This window comes from Lacerta agilis, chromosome 13, assembly GCF_009819535.1.
Source record: "Lacerta agilis isolate rLacAgi1 chromosome 13, rLacAgi1.pri, whole genome shotgun sequence".
Taxonomy (NCBI): Eukaryota; Metazoa; Chordata; class Lepidosauria; order Squamata; family Lacertidae; genus Lacerta; species Lacerta agilis.
Genome location: NC_046324.1, coordinates 52,040,465 through 52,064,289, shown reverse-complemented (window position 1 = coordinate 52,064,289; position 23,825 = coordinate 52,040,465). Strand labels below are relative to the sequence as shown.

General features: G+C 56.4%; 1 protein-coding gene across 4 annotated transcripts; it reads right to left on the bottom strand.

Annotated features, from left to right (window-relative positions):
• Positions 1-400: 400 nt before the first annotated feature.
• Positions 401-22,589, bottom strand: AXIN1 (axin 1). 4 transcript variants are annotated; one of them, XM_033166928.1, is made up of 11 exons: positions 22,504-22,589; positions 20,616-21,590; positions 11,870-12,010; positions 9,169-9,265; positions 8,810-8,947; positions 7,760-8,295; positions 7,207-7,383; positions 5,652-5,897; positions 3,895-4,002; positions 1,722-1,889; positions 401-765 (listed from the first exon to the last, which is right to left on the bottom strand). In XM_033166928.1, the coding sequence occupies exons 2-11, from the start codon at positions 21,494-21,496 to the stop codon at positions 639-641; spliced, it is 2,619 nt and encodes an 872-aa protein (XP_033022819.1). In that variant the 5' UTR covers positions 21,497-21,590; positions 22,504-22,589; the 3' UTR covers positions 401-638. The 4 variants fall into 4 exon arrangements, with proteins under 4 accessions (XP_033022819.1, XP_033022821.1, XP_033022820.1 ...); XM_033166929.1 differs by having other exon boundaries at positions 402-765; positions 7,760-8,292; XM_033166930.1 differs by lacking the exon at positions 3,895-4,002.
• Positions 22,590-23,825: the final 1,236 nt, after the last annotated feature.

Sequence of the window (23,825 nt, the reverse complement as noted above, 5' to 3'; positions counted from 1 at the left end):
GGCAGAGCAGGGGCAGCCACCATCCAGGGTGGGGGGCACTGAATGCACCCAGATCTATGGGGCACAAGGAGGAGGCTCCAAGGGGCAGCCCAGATCCGAGGTCCCGTCCCAACTCCCAGCAAATACCAGGCTGCCCCTCCTCTAGACGATGAAATCTGCTCTCTCCTCAAGACTCCCCACCCCCAAACCCTCTGACCTGGCAAGGCGGGGAAAGGCCGCGGGCTGAGATGGAGGGGCCAGCCGCCAGCCACACAGCAGCAAGGTGCAGAGTATCAAGTGGCAGCTCGTTCCACGGGTGAACAAGCACCCTTTGGAGCTTCCCCACCTGTGGGGCTGCTGCCGCCCTCCCCATTCCAGAGGAGCGTGTGCACTTTTGGGGGCGTGGCTGGGCTGCCCCGTTCCTGATGATATCAAAATGGTCGGCTTCGGTGAACAGCCCCCCTAATGCGCAAAGCATCAAGGTTGTGCTGAGGGGGCTGGTGGCCGCCCCACAGGCAGGCAGGCAGGGGGGAGGCAGCGCCATTCTGGGCAGCGGGTGTGGAAAGATGCCAGTGCTGCCGGTGCCCCCCCTGCCCCCCTCCCTGGCCGGCGCTTCCGCCCATCTCTGGCTGCTTCCGTCTCTCTCGGACTCCTCTGGGCTAGTCAATCTTCTCCACCTTCCCAATGATCTTCTCCTCAAAAATGGGCAGGACGGCCTCGTCCTCCCGCACCTCTTCGAACACCACGCCGCAGTCGAACTCGTCGCTTACTTTCTTGAAGTAATACCTGCAAGACGGGGACAGAGAGCTGTGGGGGGGTCCAGAGCCTGCGGCCCCTCGGAGGCTCAGCGGGGCCTTTCCAGCACTAACCCAAAGCAGAAGGCAAAGGGAGCAGCAAGAAGGACCCACCCTGTCCTCCGAGCCCCATGCTGGGCAAAAGATTCTTGGACCAGAAGACCCTCAGGGTCTCTTCCAACTCCACAGATTCACTGGAAACCACCGACAGTGTTTTAGCACATGATGAGGACAGAGGAAATGTGCAAACTTTTGCAGGGCTTCCGGCAGGCTGATGGGCCGAACCCTCTGTGGAGAAATCTGTGTCGCTCCAGGGGATTTTGGACTGCAGCTCCCATCATTCCTGACTGCTGGCCATGCTGCTGGGAGCTGAAGTCTGGCGGCACCAGGAGCATCCCCACAGCTCCCCCTGCTTTAAAGCAAGTCTCTAGTCTAGGGTCATGTGGCACATGGCTGCGCTGATAGAGGGCTCCCCTCACAGCTCAGGTGCCCCTGACTCCTGCCACTCCCACCTCTAAAATGGGCCCATTCTGCTCTCTGCCAAGAAACTAAAGGAGAGGTTCTGCAAAAAAATGAAAATTGTCGGTTGAGAAGAAAGCGTGCAACTCTGAACATGCTCAACTGACGTGCCATTTAGTGTGTTTGGGGTTTCCCTTGGCACAGGCTTCCTCAGCTCTGATGCAAACAAAATCGGGTTTGGCCTTGAGTTTCCTTCTCCAAAGACCTCTTGGCTTGGTTTTGCGGAGGTGAGATTTGCACAGTGATCCGTCTCCCGGGGGCCCTTCCCCTGCCTCTTTCCTGGTTCTGTGCCAACCGTGGGAGTTGGGGCCCACACGTTTGTGGGGCTTGTCATCCCTAGGGCAGAGGCTGGAGGCCACGAGCCAAAGGAGGGAAGCACCAGAGGCAAGGCTCCTTGCCCAGGGACCCGAGGCATCGCTCCCTGCTCACCTGTAGTTCCCTTTCTTGGTGAGCAGCTCCTTGAAGTGGCCCAGGGTGACGATGCGGCCTTTGACCAGGGTGCGGTAGGGGATGGGCTCTCCGCAGAAGTAGTAGGCCACCACAATGTTCTCGCAGGGCTGAGTGGAGCTGCCCCCCGGCCTCTTCTGCACCTTCGCCCTGCAAGGCAAACACAGCACAAGCCCTTTACTCGGCGGGAAGCCAATACACCACCTGCTGAGCTTCCTTGGAGAAGGGAGGGAACCGGCTCCCCTGCAAACCGGGGGCAAGAACGGCACAGGCACCCCCTACCAGGACCCAGGAAGCTCTGGGGGAGAACAGCTTCCTCTCCAGTCCCAGAAGCGCAAAGGAGAAGGGCGGCAGGTGACTGGAACTTCCCATAGCCAAAGGGCAGGAACACAGAGAGAGGAACAAGCCACAGCCCAGAGGGGGGGGGTGCCCAGGCCGGGGTGTGTGTGTGTGCTGCAGGTCCTGCAGCCACCCCAGCATTGCTATCTGGGGAAGGGGGGACAGATACCCCCAATGTAGCGACGCTTACTAGGCAGGGAGCTGAGCAAAACACCTTCCCAAAAGGGGGGGGGGGGAGGCTGCCTCAAAGACCGGAGGGTTTGTTCAGACAAAGGGATGTCACCTCCTTCTCAGGAAACGACTCGGCCACAAGATGTCCCTGCTAAGGCAAAAGCCCTTGCTTGCCCAGGAACCTCCTTCAAGGAGCTTCGCCAAGAGCCCTGGACCAGCACACAGGTCGGCTCCTGCACAATTCAGCTCCCTTCTGTAGGAAAGGGGGCAGGAGGGGCTCCAAGCAAGAAGCCGTCCCAGCCCACTGCTCCAGTGCAAGCTGCAGCCCTCCAATTGCCGGCCTGCCCCACCCTGGCTCTCTGCACGCTGGCCGGGTGCTGAGACCAGACACAAAACCTTCTAGTGCGGCAGGAGAGAGAGCTGGAATAAAATTCACCTCTGGCAACCAAGGGCCCCTTCAGACAGCGCATGGGTAGTGAGACTAAAAAGCCCAAACACAAATTTCCATGGCCCTCTCGTGTCTACGGTGGCCCACTTACCAGAAGTAATGTATTTATGGCTGCCATATGTCCAGATTTTCCCAGACATAACTGGGATTTCAAAGGCGGAATTGACGTCCGGGAGGAATTTCTGAAAGGCAGCGCTTATTTTGGCATTTTTGTAAAGCTCAACAACTTTTGGGGCATCCTGGTTTTTACTTTTTGAAATATGGCAACTTGATTCTGACCAAAAGAAGCCTCCTAGGCCTAGATCACAATACAGTCATACCTTGGAAGCCCGTTCAACATCCAGAACGTTTGAAAACCAAATCGTGGCTTCTGATTGGCTGCAGGAAGCTCCAGCAGCCAACCAGAAGCCGTGGAAGCCCCGTCGGATTTTCGGGTTCCAAAAGAAAGTTTGCAAACCAGAACAGTCACTTCCGAGTTTGTGGCATTTGGGAGCCAAAACATCCAAGTTCCAGGGCGTTTGGGATCCAAGGTATGACTGTATACACCAGGAGGCTTAATTTAGTCAGAATCGAGTCTAGAGTTTACACTAAATACATTCCTTCTGGAGGACTTGCGGAAATGTGTGTCCTGGCCAAAAGCAGCAGCAGCAGCAGGAGGAGGAGGCCAGCAGTCCTCTCTTGCTGCTGCCGCCCCCCAACAAGAAGGCGGCCTTCCACTGGCTCCAGGTGGCATCAGCACTAGAAGCCACCGACCCCCCTCCTCCTCCAACTTGTCTAATCCCATTTTAAAGCTGCCCGAGACCACCTGCCGCTAACACCTGAGCTGCACTGGGCACCGGGGCAGGCGGGAGGCTGAGGCCAGGGAACCACGGGAGCCAGAAAAACAAGGACTCCCTGAACTGGGAAGGAGGGAGAGAGTCTCTCCATCTGCCTAGTGGCTGCTGCCTCCCAGATCAGAGGCTTCCCAGCAGCGAACGAGCGGGCACATTGGGGGCAAGGGGGCTCCAGAGGGGTCCCCGCAGCCTCCCTGCTGTGCCCAGTGGCATCTGGGCTGCCTGCTCCAGCAGCCCCATGGCTGAGGCCGGTCCTCGCAAGGTGGCAGAACGAAGCCCCCCAAGTGGGGGGTGGAGAGGGTTCTAGAGATGCTACGGGACGGGTGGGTGGGAGGGTGAAGACACGAAGAGCTGGGGCACATACTCAGACTCGGAGAGATCCAGGTCGGAGACGGCAGGCACCACACTCAGCAGCGGCATGCAAGCCGGCCTGACAGAGGAGCGACCTCGCTGGATCACCTCTTGGGCATACCTGGGGAACAATCTCAGACATTAGACAAGCCTTCCTGCCGTGGGGTGCAGGCCCCAAAGGCCGGGGAACTGGGGCCTCCTCTCTCTGCCCCTCTCCCGGGGGGGGGGGGGCCTGCCCTGATAGCTCAGAGAACAGGAGGGAAGCTCTGCCGGCTGCTGAGAAAGGAGGGAGCCCGGGGAGACGCCTCGCCTGGCAAGAGACCCAGGCCGGAGCCCAAAGCACAACAGGAGCCAACAAAACACAACGGGAGCCGAACTCGTGGCTGCTTTGGGCAGGAGGATGGGTGGGTTTAAAAGGGGATCAGGCAACTTTGCGGAGGAGAAGAGGGCTCTCAATGGCCAGGAGTCCCACGGCTACGCTCTGACTGCGCAGTCAGAGGCAGCAATGCAGCTGAGAGTCTTCCTGGGCTCAGACCCTGCGTCCAGGTTCCCTTTGGGGCTTGGGGGGCCCCTCTGAGAACAGGATGCTGGGCTAGGTGGACCACGGGCTGGGTCCAGCAGGATCTCCTTATGTTCTTATGAAGGGGGTGCCAGCAGCAGAGGTGGCTTCCCCCCATGACAAGGGGAGCTGAGAGCTAGTCACCTGTGCCCCAAATGCACACATCCCACACCCCCTCTGGAGGAAAACAAGCCCCCTCAGCTCCCTCACAGTCACCAGTGTCTTTGTGGGGGGGGGGGTTCTCACAGAGCTGGCGAGTCTCACGCCACAGACCCCCAACTGCAGCACAGAACTGAGCCCCCCCCCCAGCAGCTCTGTCCGTTCCTCAAGTCAAAGAAGCAGTAAGCACCATTGGGCAATTAATAATAATAATAATAATAATAATAATAATAATAATAATAATAATAATAATAATAATAATTTATTTATACCCTGCCCATCTGGCTGGGTTTCCCCAGCCACCCTGGGCGGCTCCCAACAGATTATTAGAAATAGAATCAAACACTAAAAACTTCCTGATACAGGGCTGCCTTCATGTGTCTTCTAAAAGTCAGATAGTTGTTTATTTCCTTGACATCCAATAGGAGGGCGTTCCACAGGGCAGGCGCCACTACCGAGAAGGCCCTCTGCCTGGTTCCCTGTAACCTTGCTTCTCGCAGGGAGGGCAAAGGGAGCTGCTCTCCCCATTGCAGCTGAGAGACCCTCGCCAGCCACTATCCCAAGGGCCCAGAGGAGAAGGGGGCACGTTCTCTTCTCAGGCCCCTCAGGGCTGCCGGGACCCCTTCCCCACCCACCCCCAAGTGCTGCTCTGCTTTGCAGGGGAAAGTGCCAAGGGGAGGGCTGTGCAGAGCACCCACCCGTCAGCAGCAAGCTCTGGGTTGCAGTTCCTCCCATGAGTGGAGTGGTCAGACCAGCCCCTGGAGGGCAGCAGAATCCCTGCAAGGCACATGCACACACACACACACACACACACACACACACACACACACACACGGGGAGCGTCTTTGGGCCCCCACCTCCAGCTGCTCAAGGCTCTTCTGCCTGCCTGCCTGGGAGCCAAACCCAACAGCCCCCTCCTCGCTCTGAAAGGCAGTGGAGCAGGTGCAGGGCCAGGGGCTTTGTGGGGAGACAGTCACCCACCCATTCCTGGTCAACCCTGCGGCCAGGACAAGGCCACCCCCCTCCCCCCAAAGCGCCCCCCTTGGCCGTACCGCTGCTTGGCTGGCGGCTTCCCCGTCCTCTTCTCCTCCTCCTCCAGGCGCCGCCGGGCTTCCTCCAGCTGCGTCAGCGGGTTGGGGGCCGGGTTGGGGGGCATGGTGGGGTCCTGGATGAAGGGGTGCGAAGGCTGGACGACGTTGCGCAGCTGGGCGCTGACCCACGGGTGGACGGCCATGGGGCGCTCCACGGAGACCGGTCGAGGCAGCTCATGGGGCTGCTGCTTCTTGGCCCCGGAAGAGCTGCTGGGGGGGGGGGGAGAGAAAGAAGGAGAGGTTTTGGGATAGTACAATTGGTGCAGCCGCTGTAGAAGGGAGTGGAAGAGGCGGGGGGCCCCCAATTTTAGAATCACACAGTGCGCCACTGGAATTAGAGAAACCAATTTCCCCCTCCTTGTGGAATTGGAAGAAAAACCTGTCAAAGGTCTGGCCGGTTCTCTCCCTCTCCTATTCCCCCCCCCCAACACACACACAGATCAGTGCAGATAAGAGGCCTCTGCCTCTTGCCCCTTCCCTGAGGAACTGCACCCTCTGAATGGAGGGGGGGGGAGCTCCGTGGGAAAGCTGGGGGGGGGGAGAGATGGGGCTGCCAAACATGCAAAGAGAGAGGGGCACACGCCCCACAGGGGGGCAATTGAGAATGAGTTATTAACAGTGAATGGCCTTTCAGGCTTCCTCCACGTGAACAGGAGCTCACTTTCTGAATAAGAATTATATGTCACTGGCAACCACAGGGCTAAGGGGAAGCCCCAAGAACAGAAGCAGCACCAGCTGATCCGAGGAAGGAATGTAAGGAGCTGCCTCATACAGAGTCAGACTCTTGGTCCATCTAGCCCAGTATAGCCCACACTGACTTTTAGCCATGTTTTTAGCCACACTGAATTTTAGCCATGTTCAAATATATAAAAGGATGTCATCTAGAGGAGGGAGAAAGGTTGTTTTCTGCTGCTCCAGAGAAGTGGGCACGGGGCAATGGATTCAAACTACAAGAAAGAAGATTCCAGCTAAACATTAGGAAGAACTTCCTGACAGTAAGAGCTGTTTGGCAGTGGAATTTGCTGCCAAGGAGTGTGGTGGAGTCTCCTTCTTTGGAGGTCTTTAAGCGGAGGCTTGACAGCCATCTGTCAGGAATGCTTTGGTGGTGTTTCCTGCTTGGCAGGGGGTTGGACTGGATGGCCCTTGGGGTCTCTTCCAACTCTAGGATTCTTTGATTCTATGACTGGCAGCAGCGGCTCTCTGGGATTCAGGCAGTCTCTGCCAGCCCCACCTGGAGACACCAGCAAAGATGGAGACAGGCACCTTCTGCCGGCCAAGAAAGGGCTCTGCTGCGAAGGAGGCCTACGAGGGGAGGGGGGGCTCCGGCTTGCAGCATGAGGGATGCCCCCCGCCAGTTGCTTCCAAGGCTGCCAACGGGGAGCAATGAGGGGATCAGGATGGTGCTGATGCTGAAGCAGGCCAGCCCCCTTGAGCTCCCCCCTGCAGCCAGGCAGCCTTGCTTTCCGGCAGCAGAGCTTTCGCACCCGTGGCTGCCCGCTCCCCCTGCCCCTCTCACCCGTGGCCTGTCTTCTTGTGCCTGCTGATCTCCTTCTCGCCTTCGATGATCCACTGCATGATCTTCTGGTTCTTCTCCACGTCCTCCGAGGAGCCCGGAGCATCGTGGCCGCTGCCGTCGCTCTTCCCCAAATCGGCTTTCTTGACGCTCCTCTTGGAGAGCAGGCCGGCTTTCCCGCTGCGAGGAAGGAGGCAGCGGCAGCGGCCTCAGTCATGAGTTGTTCCCAAGAGTGGGATGGGGGGGGGGAGAGAATGATCTGCTGCACTGCAGGCAGCAGAGACCCAGGGGGTCGGGACCCCAACCCTGCGCTTGTCGGCAGAAGGAGCTCTCTCTCTGTGCTGGGAGACCCCCCCCTCGCTGCCCCACAGACACTGGACCTCTTCCAGTGCCAGCCCTCCAGCCTGCCACTGGCTTGCACCAGAAATCCTCCTCGCCAGGAAGGAAGCTCTGTGGAGTGCCCCCCCCCCCAGCATTTCTCCCTGGCTGCCCCAGCCCAGCTGCGGCTCACAGGGGCCAACGCCCGTCCCAGAGTGCCCCCTCTGATGCCACTTACCCATAAGCCGAGGGCTCCAGAGGGCCCAGGCTCTCCCCGTAGGCCCGCGACTTGGCGGCGTAGCTGTGCGCATCCACATTCCAGGGGAAGGGTCCTGGCGCGCCCAGGCCGGCCTCCGCCTCAGGCGGCTCCTTGGGCTTGAGTGCCCCATGGTGGTGGACCAGGTGATGGTGGTAGACGTGCTTGTGGTGGTGGAGGCCGGCCGCGTCTGCCTTGAGGGCCGCCTTGGCGCCGTGCTTGCCGTGCCCGAGGGGCACCGTCCCCAGGAAGCCGTGCAGCTTGCTGGCCAGGCCGCCCTCGGGGGAGCGGGGCTTGGGCGAGTGGCGCCCGGGGCCCGGGGACTGGCACCCCGGCGTCTTCATGACCCTCTGCACGTGCTCGTCCAGGATGCTCTCGGGGTTCTCCTCGTGGGCGTCCCGGAGCTGCATCTCGGCAAAGCGGGGGGCAAAGTGGGGCAGGGCCTGCGGCAGGGGGAGCTTGTGGCCCACCACGGGGGCCCCCAAGGAGACGTCAGCTTCCTCGCCTTCCTCCTCCTGCTGGGAAACACAAGGCGGGTCAAGGGAGGGTGGGGGGAGACAGATCTTAGGGAACAGCGGCAGGGAAGAATAAGCGAGGGGGCTGGAGGGGGGGGAAGATGTCAGGGGATGGCTGGACAAAGAGGAGTGATGGGAGACACCAGCTGGGGAACCCCCAGAGGAGGGGGGTTGGTGGTGGGACACCGGGGAGACGTCAGAGGGAGAAGATTGGGAGGAGGAGGTGGCGGATGCTGAAGGGGCAACAGGGTTTAGGGAGCAGGAAGAGCCGGTGACAGGGAGCAGTTCAGACTCAGAGGCTGAAGCAGAGGTGGGAAGGGGGGGGGTCAAGGGACTGCAGAAGACTCCAGGAAGTCTCCCTCTCCATCTGTGACAAGCCCCGCTCCCCCCGGTCTCTGAGAGCGTGCAGAGTAATGAGAAGAGCAGAACAGAGGTGCACAGACACCGTCTGAGACTGCTTGGGAAACATCCAGGCAAGGCTGGGGCAGGGATCTCCACTCAGGCCGCCCCTACTGACCGCTCGGACACGCTTCAGGCGCTCCTCCAGCTTGGCCTCCGCCTCCCGGTCCCTGAGGACTTCCTCCAGGCGGTTGATCAGCTCGGCAGCAAATTTCTGTGGTTCAACGTGGATATCCTTTGGCATACGGTAAGTACGCTGTGGGAAAGACACGCAGCCCCGGTTGGCAAAGGGGCCGGCCACACCCCAGGCCACGCAGCGCAGAAGCCAGAGCCCCCCCTCGCTTGCCCACCAGCCCTCCCACTCTGACTGGCAGCTGCAGAGGGAGAAAGGCCTTTCTCAGGGGCCGGTCCTGCTGGGCTTCATCCCGTAAGCAGAGCGCATGCTCTCCCTCTGCCCTCTGGCTTGGCGTGACTCACGGGAATGTGAGGTAGTGGCACACGTCCATTTGCTTTGGCACTTTCCTGCATCTCTCGGCGATGCTGCTTCCGGAGTCGGTACGGCGGGATCCCGTCTCTGGCAAGAGGAAACAGCGACAGTTTGAGCAGGGCAAGGCAAGCTCCAGGTGGAAAGGGGTGCAGGGGGCACAGCGCAGGTGGCAGGCAGCCGCCCTCTCAGCACAGGCCAGATGTCATGGACCGGCTGGAGGCAGAGGAGGGGAACCCCCAGGGGAAGGAGGCTCAGGGCTAGAGGACTGGTGGCTGGGCGGCCGCGAGTGGTCCGAGGGAGAAGAGGGAGCAGACTGCCGGCAGGTGTCAGAAGCAGAAGAGGCAACAGGGTTTAGTGAGCGGGAAGAGAGCAGTGCGGACTCTGAGGCGGAGTGCAGGCAGGCTGCGGAAGGAGGCAGGGAGACTCCCCTCCTGCTGTGAGCAGCTGCCCTCCCTGCTGGTCTCCCAGAACATGCAGAGAAATTACGACAGCCGAGCAACGAGAGGCAAGAAGGCAACTTTGGCTTGGGCCACTGGGGAAGGAGCCTTAGAGAGCGAAGGGAACTCCTTGCAGCTGCTTCAATGGGGGCAAGACCTCCTGGAAAGAGTTCCTGAGACCACTAGGCCTGGGTAGTGGTTTGTTTCTTTGGAGAAAGAGGTAACTTCACTGGCCTTGGGTGATTTATCGTGTTATTGCTGACCTGAGCAGGGTTTTCCCAGGGGGTACTCAAGGGCACGCAGCACCATCACCTTTTTCTTATTGTCCAAAAGTGTGGCACATACCGTAACGGCTTCATGGCGAGTACTGGCACCCATTTTTCTAGGGGGGAAAAGTCCTGGGTGCTGCTGCCTTTCCCCGCAGAGGCTGATTCCGGGAGCCCACACCTTGAAGCAGGGGAGCAGGGTCCACAGGGAAGGGTGTGAGGGCCACATTGCAAGGCATCTCACAGGAAGGGATCTTGCACCCACCCCCCGGCCAAGTCCTGACAGCATCCTCCTCTGACGCAGGCTGGCGGCCCCCATCGCATGCCCACAGCGGCCTCCACGGTCAAGTGCTCAGACCTCTCACTTCCATTGCAGGTGCCCACCTGCCCAGGACAACCTGTAGATGGCTAAATATCGCCCCCCCTTATTTATAAGAAGAGGATGGCCAATGTGTCCTCTGTGGCAGGCATGCCAGGACTAGCGTGCCTCAGGCGTGGAGCTGTAATTGCTGCAAAGATTCAGTATTTATTAGGTGTTGTTTTTAGAAATAGGAAGCCTGTGGGGATCATTCTTAAGGGAGCACCACAACCCCCCTTTGACCAGCATCTCTGCAACGGGGAAGGGGCTTCATCCCCCCCACTGCAGCTCCAACGGCAGTTTCCTGACCTTCGGCACAGAAAAAAAAAACCTTGTAAACGCAACATTTGTTCTTCGTTAGAGCCTTCCCTGGGCTGCTGCTGGCTCTCGTTACAGCCTGCGTGGATTTATTCAGGTGAAATAAATGCCGAATTTCCAAAAGGAATTCCTGCAGAAAGGGGAAGCCGAGCCCTGCAGAGACCCTTGCGATGCTGCCAGGGTGGCGGCCGTGTCTCTGCCCTCAGTGCAACGCCAATGGCTCTGACCGCAAGCAGGTGCACGCTTTCCAAAGGGAAGTCCCACTCCAAAGGCGGCCTGGCAAGGAGAGCCCTCGCCCTCAGCGCAACGTGAAGCTTTCCCAGAAGCCAGGGTGGGGGTGGCGCTATTAGCCCTGCAGCTGGGAAAGCCCAGGGGGTCCGCAGAAGCCGCCGGAGCAGGCGATGGGAGGCAGGCGAGGAGGACAAGACTCCCCTCAGCCACTTGCTGGGAGACAGGCCCACCTGCCTGCAGCAATGGGGAGGGCAGGGCAAGCTGCCGTCTTGCTAATATTGTTTTACAGATTATAACTGCTTTACTGATGACTTGTTAATCATATAACATGACTTATGCTGTAACTGTGATGTTTAGCTTATTCTTTAGCTGCTGGTTTGTTAACTGTAATTGATTTACTGGCTATTTGTTAATTATTAAAGGTAAAGGGACCCCTGACCGTTAGGTCCAGTCGCGGATGACTCTGGGGTTGCGGCGCTCATCTCGCTTTACTGGCCGAAGGAGCGGGCGTTTGTCCACAGACAGCTTCCGGGTCATGTGGCCAGCATGACTAAGCTGCAGAGCACGCACGGAAACGCTGCTTACCTTCCTGCCGGAGCGGTACCTATTTATCTACTTGCACTTGATGTGCTTTTGAACTGCTAGGTGGGCAGGAGCTGGGACAGAGCAATAATTGTTAATTATTACATATATTATATGTAATCATATTATATTTTAGGCTGTTCTTGTGATGCTCTGTTCTGCTGTTGCTGTTTATTGTTTGTAAGCCACTTTGGGATTCGTTGGAATGGAAGGCAGTGTAGAAATACAGTAAACCAAATCGAATCAAGGGAGTGATAAGCAGGCTCCCCTGGCTCCTCCAGATGTTGCTGGCCTTTGACTCCCCCCTTCACCCCCCTCCTCCTCCCTGGCTCCCATGGGGCCAAGCTGGCTGCTGGGGCTGCTGGGATTTTGAGTCCAGCAGTGCCTGGAGAGGACTCCTGTGCAGGCCACGCCCCCTCTGCTCCCAGCTCCGCCCCCTTGTCCTGGCAGCCCAGTCCCAGGCATCTCTCTTTGGGCAGGGGGGGGAGCAGGTACTCACACGCTGCTGTCTGTCAGCGACATGGTGTCAGCATCACTGGACATGCTGTGCTGCTCGCTGTCGTTGGCACTGGTGGCGGGTGCCAAGGCGTAGCCCGTGTTGACGTAGTAAGGGTTGACTGGCTCTCTCCAAGGCCCATGCCTGTGAGGGAGCAGAAAGAGACAAGGGGGTCCCCGTCACCCTCCAGACTCCAGTCCCTCGAGGACCCCTCCCACCCAGCATTCGAAATTCCCCAGGCACCAAGTGCATTTTGCGACTGGCGCGGAGATCTCTGGGCGCCAGGTTGGTGGCAGACATGCCCACCTGGCTGGCCCCTCCAGCTTTCTTAAGCAGGTCAGCAGAACAGCTTATTTGTTCCATTTGTCTCCTACCTTTTTCTCCAAGGAGTCCATGGTTCTTGCCCCTCCTCAGTTGATCCCTACAACGACCCTGTGAGGTAGGCTAAGAGGCTGTGACTGCCTCCAAGGTCACCCAGTGAGCTTCCTGATGGAGGTGGGATTTGAACCCTGATCTCCCAGGTCTTCGTCTGACACTCTCACCACTACACCCCACTGCCTTCCTAAAGTACTTCTGCTATGGCACTGCTCTTTATATTAAGTAGGTAATAAATAGCGGGAAAGCAATACGTCTCTTAGAGAAGGATCGGAAATATTTTCCTCGAAGCCTGAATTAGATTTATTCTGGATGGTTTTATTTGAGGTTTTATTGCATTGCAAAACACTTTGAGATCTTTTTTCTTTAAAACATAAAGCGGTGGAGACATGAACAGTGGTGACCATGGCGATGAAGAATAATCCCCACGGGGGGGGGGGAAATGGCACCTCTGGCATTCGGTTGTGGCAGCCATAATAACCAAGGTTTAATTTGCCATTTGGCAATTGGCTTATATATCTGAGCCACTTACAGGAAGCTGAACTCGCCACCAGAGGGTGATCAGAGGAATAACAAAGAAAAGTGGGCTTGACTCTGCACGGTCTCAGTTTCTATCCTTGATGAACCACAGCGCAGCCACCTCCCTTCCATCTCAGTCACAGCAGCCACTATGGAGAAATCACCTGAAGGCTTTAGGCGGGTGGCAGCTTAATCTCTAATGTAAAAGATTTTCCAAGTCGCTTTTGTCGCCCATACAACTGTATACAAGACTTAACACCTGTACATGTATTTTGCCCTGGAAAGCAACACTTCGTGCTTGGTAACTGTTTCGAAAAGTCCCAATAAAGTCTGTAATGAAAAATGAAAAATAATGGAACGTTTTGCCTTTGGCACCTTCCGGGTCCCACCAATGGGGAAGAAGCAGTTTGGAAGCTCCTGCAGAGAAGCAGCCCCACAACTAGGAAGCGCCAGAGGCTTCTGATCACATGTACAAAAGCCCCCCAGCACAGACCTCCACCGTTTCCCAAGCCAGATGGCACTGAGCAGCCAGCAGAGGGAAAACACCGGCCCCACAAGGCACAACCACGGGGAAGCCAAAACTGGGCTCCCCAAGAAGGCAGCCAAGGCACGGAAGGGGCTGCGCTCAGGGGCAGAGCTCAGGCTTGCTAGCGGAAGGCCCCGATTCATTCCCTGACAGCTGTGGAGGAAAGCGCTAGGGAAAACCCTTGGAAAGCCGTGGCCAACCGGAGAAGATGGCGGCCAACCAGAGAGGACCCAAGGCTGCTTCACATGTGCCTCTGGAGAGGGTCTTCCATCTGCCCAAAGACTTCCTGGGCAGAAGTCTCCCAAAGAGAGCAAAGGAGCAAGGATCCCGTATTGCCCACACCCAGGGCTGGGCTCTTGCAGGTGCTATAAAAGGGTAAAGGTAAAGGACCCTGGACAGCTAAGTCCAGTCAAAAGTGACTATGGGGTTGCGGCGCTCATCTCGCTTTCAGGCCAAGGGAGCCGGTGTTTGTCCACAGACAGCTTTCCGGGTCATGCGGCCAGCAGGACTAAACCGCTTCTGGCGCAATGGAACACCGTGATGGAAGCCAGAGCGCATGGAAACGCTCCTTACCTTCTCACTGCAGTGGTACCTATTTATCTACTTGCACTTTTGTGCTTTCCAACTGCTAGGTTGGCAGGAGCTGGGACAGAGCAGCGGGAGCTCACCCTGTTGCGGGGATTCGAACCGCCGACCTTCCGATCAGCAAGCCCAAGAGGCTCAGTGGTTTAGACCACAGCGCCACCCGCATCCCTGCTATAAATGAAAGTGGGAAGGAGACTTTAAGTTTTTCACCTGAAGCTGGAGTTTAAAAATGCTTCCCCGTGGACGTGGAATGCCCAAAGGGAGACCCAGCCAGCCATGATCAGGGACAGCAGAGTTTTAAACACCACATAAGGCTGATTAATATTCTACAGACTTTTAAATATGCTTGGGGGGTTATTGTGTTTTCTTTGTTTTGTTTTAACTATTTACTTGTGTTTTTACCTTGCATTTTCATGAGATCTTGTGAGAAAGGGTTGAATATAAATCTAAAACATAACAACAACAATAAGATGACCAAGTGTGGGGCAAACTGAAAGGGATTCTGGAAGAAGCACCTGCGTCCTTCCCCCACCCGCATACTCCCCCCCCCCCCGGGGTGTGGATCTGGCTCAGGAGATCAGGCTGCTCCACGTTCAGGGCCCTCGGAGGTGGCGGCACAAGGCTTCCTCCGACCCGAGGCAGCAGAGCTCTCCCCAAAGGCACCAGCGTCCCTGCCTTGCTGGCTGTGCAAGAAGCAGCCCCTGAGCTTCTGCAGGTGACCCTTCCCAGAAAGGCCCACGCTCTCTCTCCGCATCCAGCAGGCCCAGCTCAGGGCGGGCAGCCATGAACGTTTCCCTTTATTAACAGAAATTCCAGGGAACTTTTCATCTGGAATGCATTACTATGAGCAGAAGGAAGGAATGAAAGAAACGCCACCGTCCGCACACAGACGGGGGCAAACTGTTCCAGATCCCTTTCTGCCCTGTTTACAAGAGCGGCTTCGGCTACGGAAGTCGGGGCAGAAAGCAGGCCTCCTGTTTCGGGAACTCCAGCCATTGTTCCCTGGGGGGGGGGGGAGGCAGCCTCCGGGACCAGCATGGCTCCTTCACCTCCAAGGAGCAGGACCCAGGTCCCACCATGGGCAAAAGCAAAGGGCCACACGAGCCGTTGCCACCGTCACGTGGCTCAGGACACCCAGCTGGGCCAAGAGCAGCCCTCAGTGGCCAAAGCAAGAGGGGCAGTAGGATGGGGTGAGAGGAGGGCACTCCACCAGAACATGCCAGCAGGAGGCCTGAGCTGAGGGACTGGTAGAAATGCTCAGCACTGGGGATGGAAGGGAAAGATGGAGCCAGCTAAGCTGCTGCCTGAGATGCCGGAAGAAGGAGCCTCAGGTGAGGGGAAGGGGAGGAGGAGAGTCAGGGCCTGGGAGGGAGGAGCAGGAGGACTAGCCGGAGGTGGCAGGGGGCTGGAAGGATAAGGATAAGGAATAATTTATTGGCCAAGTATCAATCATACTTGGAATTTTGCTTCAACTACATTGCAATGTAAAGAAAAACGTCCCTCATACAAACACTATTCCCCTCACGATACAACAGCACAACAAAGGAACCCCATACCACCAACTGACCTCCCTTCCGCACACAACAACAAATTCAACAGTTTAATGGCACAAGGAAAAAAGCTATTCCTGTGCCTAGATGTTTTTGTGTATAGAGTCCTGTAACGACGTCCAGATGGAAGTAAATCAAACAGGTAATGACCAGGATGCAAAGGGTCTGCGACGATTCTCTCTGCTCTCTTCCTGGCTCGAGCAGCATAAAGTGTCTCTATTGGAGGCAAACTAACACCAATTACCCACTCTGCAATTCTTTCTGCTAGTTGGAGCCTCTTCTTATCCAGCTTAGAGGCTGTGCCATACCAGGCAGTAACAGAATTACAGAGAACAGTTTCAATGGTACCTCTGTAAAATTGAAGGAAACAAGGCATGGAGAGGAGGCTGAGAATGAGCAGCCAGACAAGCAGAGGCCTCCTCTGGCAGGCAGTTGTGGCTGTGTGACGCAGGATCTGAGCAAGAGTCTGAGGGGTGGGCAGACCCAAGGGGGAGTGGAGGGGTCAGGCCATGGCCATGTTCCCCTCCTGGGCAGAAGACCAAAGGAAGGAGACAGGCCCCGACCCAACAGAAACAGACCCATGTCCCCAGGCAGTGAATTTCCGTATTAAAAGCACAGCGGAGTTGTCTGAGAGTGCCCATCCACAGGGCAGGCCACGGGTGAGGTGGACTCAGGGGCCCAGTCTGCATCCAGAAGCATAACAGCGTGGCTTCACTTAGTGGCACAGGCCGGCCTTGAGCGTGAGCAAGTTGGGGGCTTTCAGCTCTGGCGGCTGAAACGTCTCTCTTTGCAGAGCTCAGAAGGAATCTCAACAATTTAAACAACAAGAGCCTCCCCCACCCCCTCCCAGGCCGCCAGATTCGGAGCCACATTTTCCATTTCAGCCAAATCCCATCTGCAAAGCTTCTGGGTTTGTTTCTTTTTAAACACCTGTGCTACTTCGGAGGCGGTGCAAGAGGGGCAAAACGTTCCCCGAAAAGCGTTTTTACAGGGTCGCATCCATTCCTAACCCTTCCATTCTGCAGTCTATTTTTACCCCAAACATTTGGTGCACAATTGAGGAGCAGCAGCAACAGGTGATGCCGTGATGCCTGCGAGGCGGGACGTGTGTTCGGATCACACTCACCAATGCAATGAGCTGTCGAAAAGGGGATGGAGGCTGGAGGCAGGGCACTTCTGCAGAAATAATTCCCCCCAGCTGGCACCAGCCCGCCTGCTTGGAGCTCCCTTTCTTTGCAGGAAGTGCCACAGGTGTCTCTTGCACCCACAAGCTTTATGGCAGCCCCAGGCATGGTCTGGAGGAACCTGGCACAGCTACCCTGCTGAAGGCAGGCAGGTCGGGGGGGGGGGAGAGAGAGCCTCCTGGAAAGAACACAGGTGCTGCAGAAAGGCAGGCGGGACATCATGGTGGAAAGGGTTAAAAATAATACAGCAATATCGGCAAGATGTTTATGCAGAAATGGGACTTCTTGTTCCAAGAGGCGGTCAATATTTTTTAATGGATACTATAATGCAGAGGACGTGTGGCAAATTGTGTTTTGATCCAGTCAAAAAGTCTACATACCTCTGACGGATTGTGCAAATGTATTGCTAGGGGGGCTCATTGGGTGACTCCAAGGGAGAGAGAAACAGCCAGCCAAGTGCGCAGGCAAAACTGCCGAGACCCTTCCTGGGTCAAATACTCCCACGTGGAATTGTGCTGGGAGGAGAACGTGCTTTTTCACATTATGTGCCATGGCAAAAAATTTCCTGAAGCTGAATGAGCTCTTCTCTCTTGGAAACACACCAAGGGGCAATCTGAAGTTGAACTCCGAACTGATCCAGGTGCATCAACTTCAAATGTGAAACAAACACCCAACGAGACTGTGATTTGGGGGGAACTGGGATTGAAATGGCCTTGAAGCTTGCCACTTCCACTGCCAGTATCGGGGCCCAAAGAAGACGACCCCATTGATCCCTTAGGCAGCGCAGCAGAAACTTTTAAACCAGTGAAGTAAGAAAACCAGGTGGCTGTGGGCTCTGCTTAATAATAATAATAAATTTATTATTATTTATACCCAGCCACTCTGGGCAGTTCTGCTTGCCCTCTCTTGCTACCGGGGAGGAGGAGGAGCAGAAGGAGAAGGTTTCTCTTCACATCAACCCTGAAATAGGGCTTCCTTAGCAGTCTGAAAGGAGCCCTAAGAAACAAGGACCACAGGTGTACTTTGCAAAGAAAACACACCACCACCTGCAGCCATGAACAAAAACGGGGTGTCTAGGCAAAGCACCCCCACCTGACCGGTGTTGCTAAAAGTGCCCCATCTCAGCATCAGCAGGAGCCCCATCAGTTCCCAAAGCTTCCCCCCCTGCCTCCCTCCCCCTCGAAGCATCCTTCAGATCCTGAGTCATTTCTGAGACAAGCGTTGCTCTGTCATGGCAGACAAGGGCTTCACTGCCTCACGTGCAATTCAAGGGCTGGGCGCAAAAGGGGCTTTTAAGGAACAGCCACCTGGAACGTTTTTCATGAAGGTGGTACTGACAGCCCCCCCCCCCCCGGCCACAATTCATCCAGAGGACCCTGTTCCCGGGACTGCTTCCCATCTCCAAACACACTGGCGACCTTAAAACAAGGAATCCGGGAGTCACGTTGCCAGAGGTAATCATGGGTGGTGGTCAATTAAGTTTTACTCAAGTGCAGACCGCTTGAAATTAATGGACCTGTACGGATGGTGTTCATTCATTTCAAAGGGATTACTCTGAGTAAAACTTAGCAAACTACCACCCCACACATTTCATTCTGGTGATCAGCAGGGAAAGCTCCCAGTGGGGTGACTCTGCCATAGGGACAAGCAAGGGAGGCAGAGAATCCGTCCTTTCAAATGTCGGGGTGCTGTGTCAGCATCACAGGTGGACCAAGAGAAAATGCTCAGAGTGTCTCCCACTTTGTCCCTTTTACCATATAACCCCCCCCCTTTGCACACCTTCACAAGTCATACACAAGGAATGCACGTAATCTGGCATTGTAGAACAGGAAGAAACCTCTATAGGCCTTGCCGCCTAGAGAAACAATAAACGGTTACCAAACTCAGCCAAAGTTACTTCAAAGCTACCATCTTCCAACCCCACCCCCTTCCCAACAACCGGTGTTAGAAATTTCCCAGGTGCCAAGCATGTTTTGCGACTGGTGCGGGTCCAATTGTGCCCATGTGGAGATCTCTGGGTGCCAAGTCGGCAACTCCATCTGGCAGGCCCCTCCAGCTTTCTCAAGCAGAGAAGCAGAAGATTTTATTTACTGCCTTAATATCCCACCTTTTTCTCCAAGGAGTCCATGGTTCACCCCCCTTTTCAGTTTGATCCCTACAATGACCCTGTGAGGTAGGCTAAGGTAGGCTAAGACTGTGACTGGCTCAAGCTCATTCAGGACAGAGTGGGGATTTGAACCCTGATCTGCCAGGCCCTAGTCCAGCACTCTCACCACTACACCACACTGGTTTCCTAGAGTCTTTCTGCTACGGGCAGCCATATAAATAAAGTAGGTAAATAAATATGGGGAAAGCAAAATGTCACATAGAGAAGGATCTGAAATGTTTTCATTGAAGCTTGAATTTGTTTTAATCTGGATTGTTTAATTTTATGTTTTAGTGTGTTGTAAACCATTTCGAGATTTTTTTTCTTTAAAATATAAAACTGTATAGTTAATCATCATCATCATCATCATCATCCCCAACGGGGGGGGGGGCAGGGGCAGGGAATGGCGGCTAAGCCTTCCGTTGTGGCGACCATAGCTGAGGTTTAAGGTGATTTGCTTATACATCGGAGTTTCTAACACAGCCTGAACTGCTGCAGCTCCACCCTTTAAATGCAACTGTGCAGACTTCCAGCAACTCACCTGCCCACAAGAGCCACAGCCTAAGTCTCTGGGTCTGACCTCTGTAGTGTCAAGTGGTGGCCTTGCTTGCGCTAGGGCTGGCTACTTGCTGGCCTACAAAAGTTCCCCATCTCTTATCTAGGAGGGGAAAGTTCTGGGACATTTTGTATCCGGAAGACCTCCAAGGCCTGAGATGGTCACCTGGAGTTCAGGCGGAGGAATGCCACAGCGATACAGAGAAACAAATAATACCACCACCACCACCACCACCACCACCACCCCCCCGGTCTCTCTCTGTGTGTCTCTCTCTCTCTCTGAAAGGGTCTCTTAGGAGTTCCAAAACTTTGCCCCCAGGAAAATGTTCTCCCAGAAGCACTTGGAGGTTCAAACTCCACAAGGAAGGCGCAGTAGCTGGGATCGTTTTCCAGCCTCCCGATTAAACTAGCCAGAGATCAGAGGAGCGCCTCCTTCTCTTGCGGTTTCGCATGCAACATTCCTATCTCAAAACCCAGATGAAAACAGTACTCAAAACCGAAGGCTCCCAGCATCTGCAACAAGGGGCGGAATTTGCTTGGGGGACGATGAGATCCAGCTGTTGCCCTCCAGACTGCTAAGACAGTAAATGCAATAGGGGGGTGGGGGGGGGTGGAAGAGCTCATCTCCAGAGCCTAGCAAGTGGGAGGGGGTCCTGCAAAAGCACTCCTTGGAGCTATTTCTAGAACCTGTTTATGCTGGGGTTGGGTGGGGGGCAAAGAGAGACAATCATAAAATAAAATGCAATTTGAGCCTGGAAGTAGATTGTGGAATATCTGGATTGAGTGGATTTTTTTTTTTAAAATCTTACTAGTTTATGTGCTATGTTCTTCTATTAAGTTTAGAGCTTAGGTACAACAAAGTCCCTTGGGATGGGGTGGAATAGACAGTGTGAGACTCAGAGGAGAAATTCCCAGCAATGCATCTATTGATAACTTCACCGAAATTGTTGCGAGAGCAGTTAGGCAGGACAGCAAAACTGCCAGGAGCTTCAGGCAGGGGCTGCAGCCAAGTGTCAGAGCACCTGTTCTGCACACACACAGAGAGAGCCAGGATCGGCCCCCAGCCCTGCTGCCCCCTGCAGCACTGCAAACCGCAGGGCTGGGGATGAGCTTCACTCAAATCCCTGCTGCTGAAAGGAGGAAGTGCTGGGCCTGTAACCCCTTTCAGCTCTTTCCGAGCTGCCAGGGGGCGCCTCCACATCCTGCCCTGCTACCCGGCGGAAGCAGACTTGTGCCCCCCTGCAGCCACGAGCACCACGTGGTGGGGCAAGCGAGCGTGGCTCACGCGAAGACAACCTGCAGCTCTCACCTGAACTCTCTCCCCTCGCTGTATCTCCTGGATGACGTGGCTCGCTGTGTGGCCGTCTCCAGGAGGAGCTTCTGGGTGAGCCGGCTGGAGGGAGCAGACTCCCGGCCGGACATCTCCTCCTCCACCTCTTTGTCGCACTTCCATTCCTCGTCCTCGTTAAGGGTAGGCAAATAGCCGGGGAGACACTTCCCTGTCCCCGACCCTGAGCTCTGGTCACTGTACACCTTCGGACTCTCCCCACCCGTCCTTGTATACTCCAAATAAATATCCGACTTAAGGAAGAGGGGGTACGTGTTCTCCTCGATCATGGACTGGATCTCCGTCTGGGCCTGGTCGAACATGGCCGGATCGATCAGCTGCTTCATCACGCAATCTTTTATAAAGCTCTTCGTGGCCGGCTTGATCTGCCGCGACACAATCCCGTTATTGTCCAGAATGTACTTTTTGTAAATGGCCTTGGCCAGCTTGAGCCTCTTTTCCTCGTTGGAGTCACACGGCTCCAGCTTCCGGAAGCCGCTGCAAGCAAACCAGAAGTCCAGCAAGTCCGCACAGTCCTCTTGCTTCAGGAAGGTCCGAAAGAGGTTTATCCCATCTTGGTCGTCCAGCAGAGAGTGCAGAGACTCTGCCCATCTCAGGTAGGGAGGGGTGGGAGAAGCGCTCCCCTCCGGCTCATAGCCCAGGTCCAGGTCGGGGCGCCTCGGAGTAGCCGTGGAAGTCTCGGTTTTGATGGCATCGCACTTCACGGAGTAGAACCCATGGCTGCTTAGCCGCAGGTCCGTGGTAACGAGTTCCCCTTCCTCTCCTGGCACCGGGGGCCTCGGGGCATCCTCGGTGAAGCTCCCCCCAAGGTCCAGAGGGAAACCTTGGCCCTGCACACTCATCTTGACGGCATCCGCGGGCGCAGCAGTAGCAGAACAGCGGCCCACGCCTCAGCGGCCCAGCAGCCCCTGCCCCAGGGGGAAGACACACGGCCGGCTGCAAGGTTGGAGAAGGACGGTTAGAAAGCAGCACAACGCTCGCAGGCTCACCCTTCCCAAGGCCCTGCAGCCCGCTCTAAGGAAAATAAGGCAAGACTGAGCATCTTCTCCCCCAAATTAAGAGAGCCAAGGGCTCCGAACGAGCCACGCAAAGGGCCTGAACGCATCACACGCTCCTTTCCCCATCCTCAGGCGGGTGGTGGCCCCCCTGTCAATTCACGCACTGCAAAGATAACATGACTAATTTCCCTTTCTGGTCCTGATCCTGCAAAGGCCCAAAGGGGGGAAATGAACACCGGTTGTAGCTTTTTTTTGACAGCACACCGAAACCTCCCGAAAAGATTATTTGTGCAAAGTATCACAGAGGTCTCTTCAGAGGAGAATGGGCAATCCTTTGCAGGTCCTCGCATGAACCCACCGGCAGGAAGAGCTCTCTCTCAATACAGGAGAGTCATTTTATATTCTATTGTATGACAGAAAGCCCTTCCTCTCAGCCTTCTGGGGCCGAGGAAGCCCAGCCACTCCACTCCTCCAGCCGCCCGTCCCTCCCATTGCCAGCTGCCCTGGAAAAAGCCGGTGGCCCCCCCAAGGGTGGCAGGGGCAGCTCCGTCGGGAGGGCATGAGCCTCTGGATCTCGGGCTGGGGTGCAGGGGGTGGACTGGATGACCCTGGGGGGTCCCTCCGGAGGGAGCTCTCAGCGACCCCTTCGTGGGGGGGGGAGGCCGGTGACCGCGGAAAGGGGTCCGACGGGGCACTTCCTGGGGGGGGGGACGACCCTCCTCCCTCCGCGCCCCTTCGGAACCCGCCGCCCGGCCCGACACGCGACGGGCACGTGTGAAGGAGGCCGCCCGACCCCGCGAGCGGCGCCGGGGAGCAGGAGGCGCAGGCCCGCCTTGCTCCGTCTCCCTCACCGGGACAAGGAGGCGAGCCGCGGCCGCGGCCCCGGACGGGAAGCCGCCGCGCAAGGCCGGCGGGCCCGGGACTCCGCCGCCGCCGCCGCCGCCGCCATCATCCGCGCCGCCCCGGCCGAGGGCTCCCGCTGCTGCGCCGCCGCCGCCGCTCCTGCTCCTGGGGGTGGTGGTGGTGGTGGTGGTGGGCCTCCTGCTCCTGCTCCTCCTCGTCGCCTGGGCCTCCTCTCCGGCCTCCCTCGCGCTCCCTTCCGCCGCCGCCGCCGGAGACGGACGAGGCTCGCCAGCGCCCCCACAGGACGCTCCGGGGAACCGGAGGCCGTGGGAAGGGGCTGCGCGCGCACGCGGGCCGCGGGGGAGGTCGCCTAGCAACGCCAGGGGAAGGACTCGGCCCGCTAGGTGGCGCTGCCGCCTGGCAGGGGGAGGACCTGGGCGGGGAGAGAGCGGACCGGAAGCACGGCGGGACCGGAAGCGCGGTAGGGCGGAAGGCTTTCGCCGAGGCACCGGGAAGGCACGGGGTCGGACTAGATGACCCCCGGGGGCTCCATGAAATAAAGGATGACGCGAGGTCCTAGAAGAGGCCTTGGGACGATTAATATTCCACAGCTTTTTTAATACGGTTTTTTTTCGGGGGGGGGGTTTTACAGTTTTGTTGCTTCTGCTAACTGTTTGTGCATCTTTGATCTAGGTTTTTTTTTTTTTTTAATCTCGCGAAGCACCCTGAGATATTTTTTGACGAAGGGCGGTATAAATCAGGGAGGCTGGAGGTAGCCGCTTCTGCTTTTTTCTTCTCTCTTCACAGCCTGACTTTTTATTTTATTGGTTTAAAAAAAAAACTTTATGGGTTTTATTTATTAAACAAACCAGCACGACCACCTTTTAAAAAACTCAATGCTTCCTATTTCAAACTCGGGGGAGCAAATAGGAGAGGAGACAGGCTCCCAGTCTCACCTCTCCCCCCGCCCCCATAAATAGAAGAGGGAAGAGGAGAGACCCCTCGACACGTTCATATTTTTATATATTTACACTCCAAACCTCAGAGCTGCTCCCCCCTCAGATCAAAGGGCAACAGAGTCCCTACAAGAAAATAAATGCAGGTGAAACCAAAGGAAATAAGCAACTCCTTTTCTGTTTGTATGCGGGGGTGACACTGGAATTTGCCCCTTGGAGTAGGGGGTGTTTGACACTTTGTGGGTGTTAAACTTCAGCAGAGTTCAAAACTGGTGAGCTGAAGTTCTGCTTGTTCACACAAGCCAAGGAACAAGCCACCCCCATCCACACTGCGGCTTGGAGGCCTATGTGGCCAGGCTGACACACACACACGC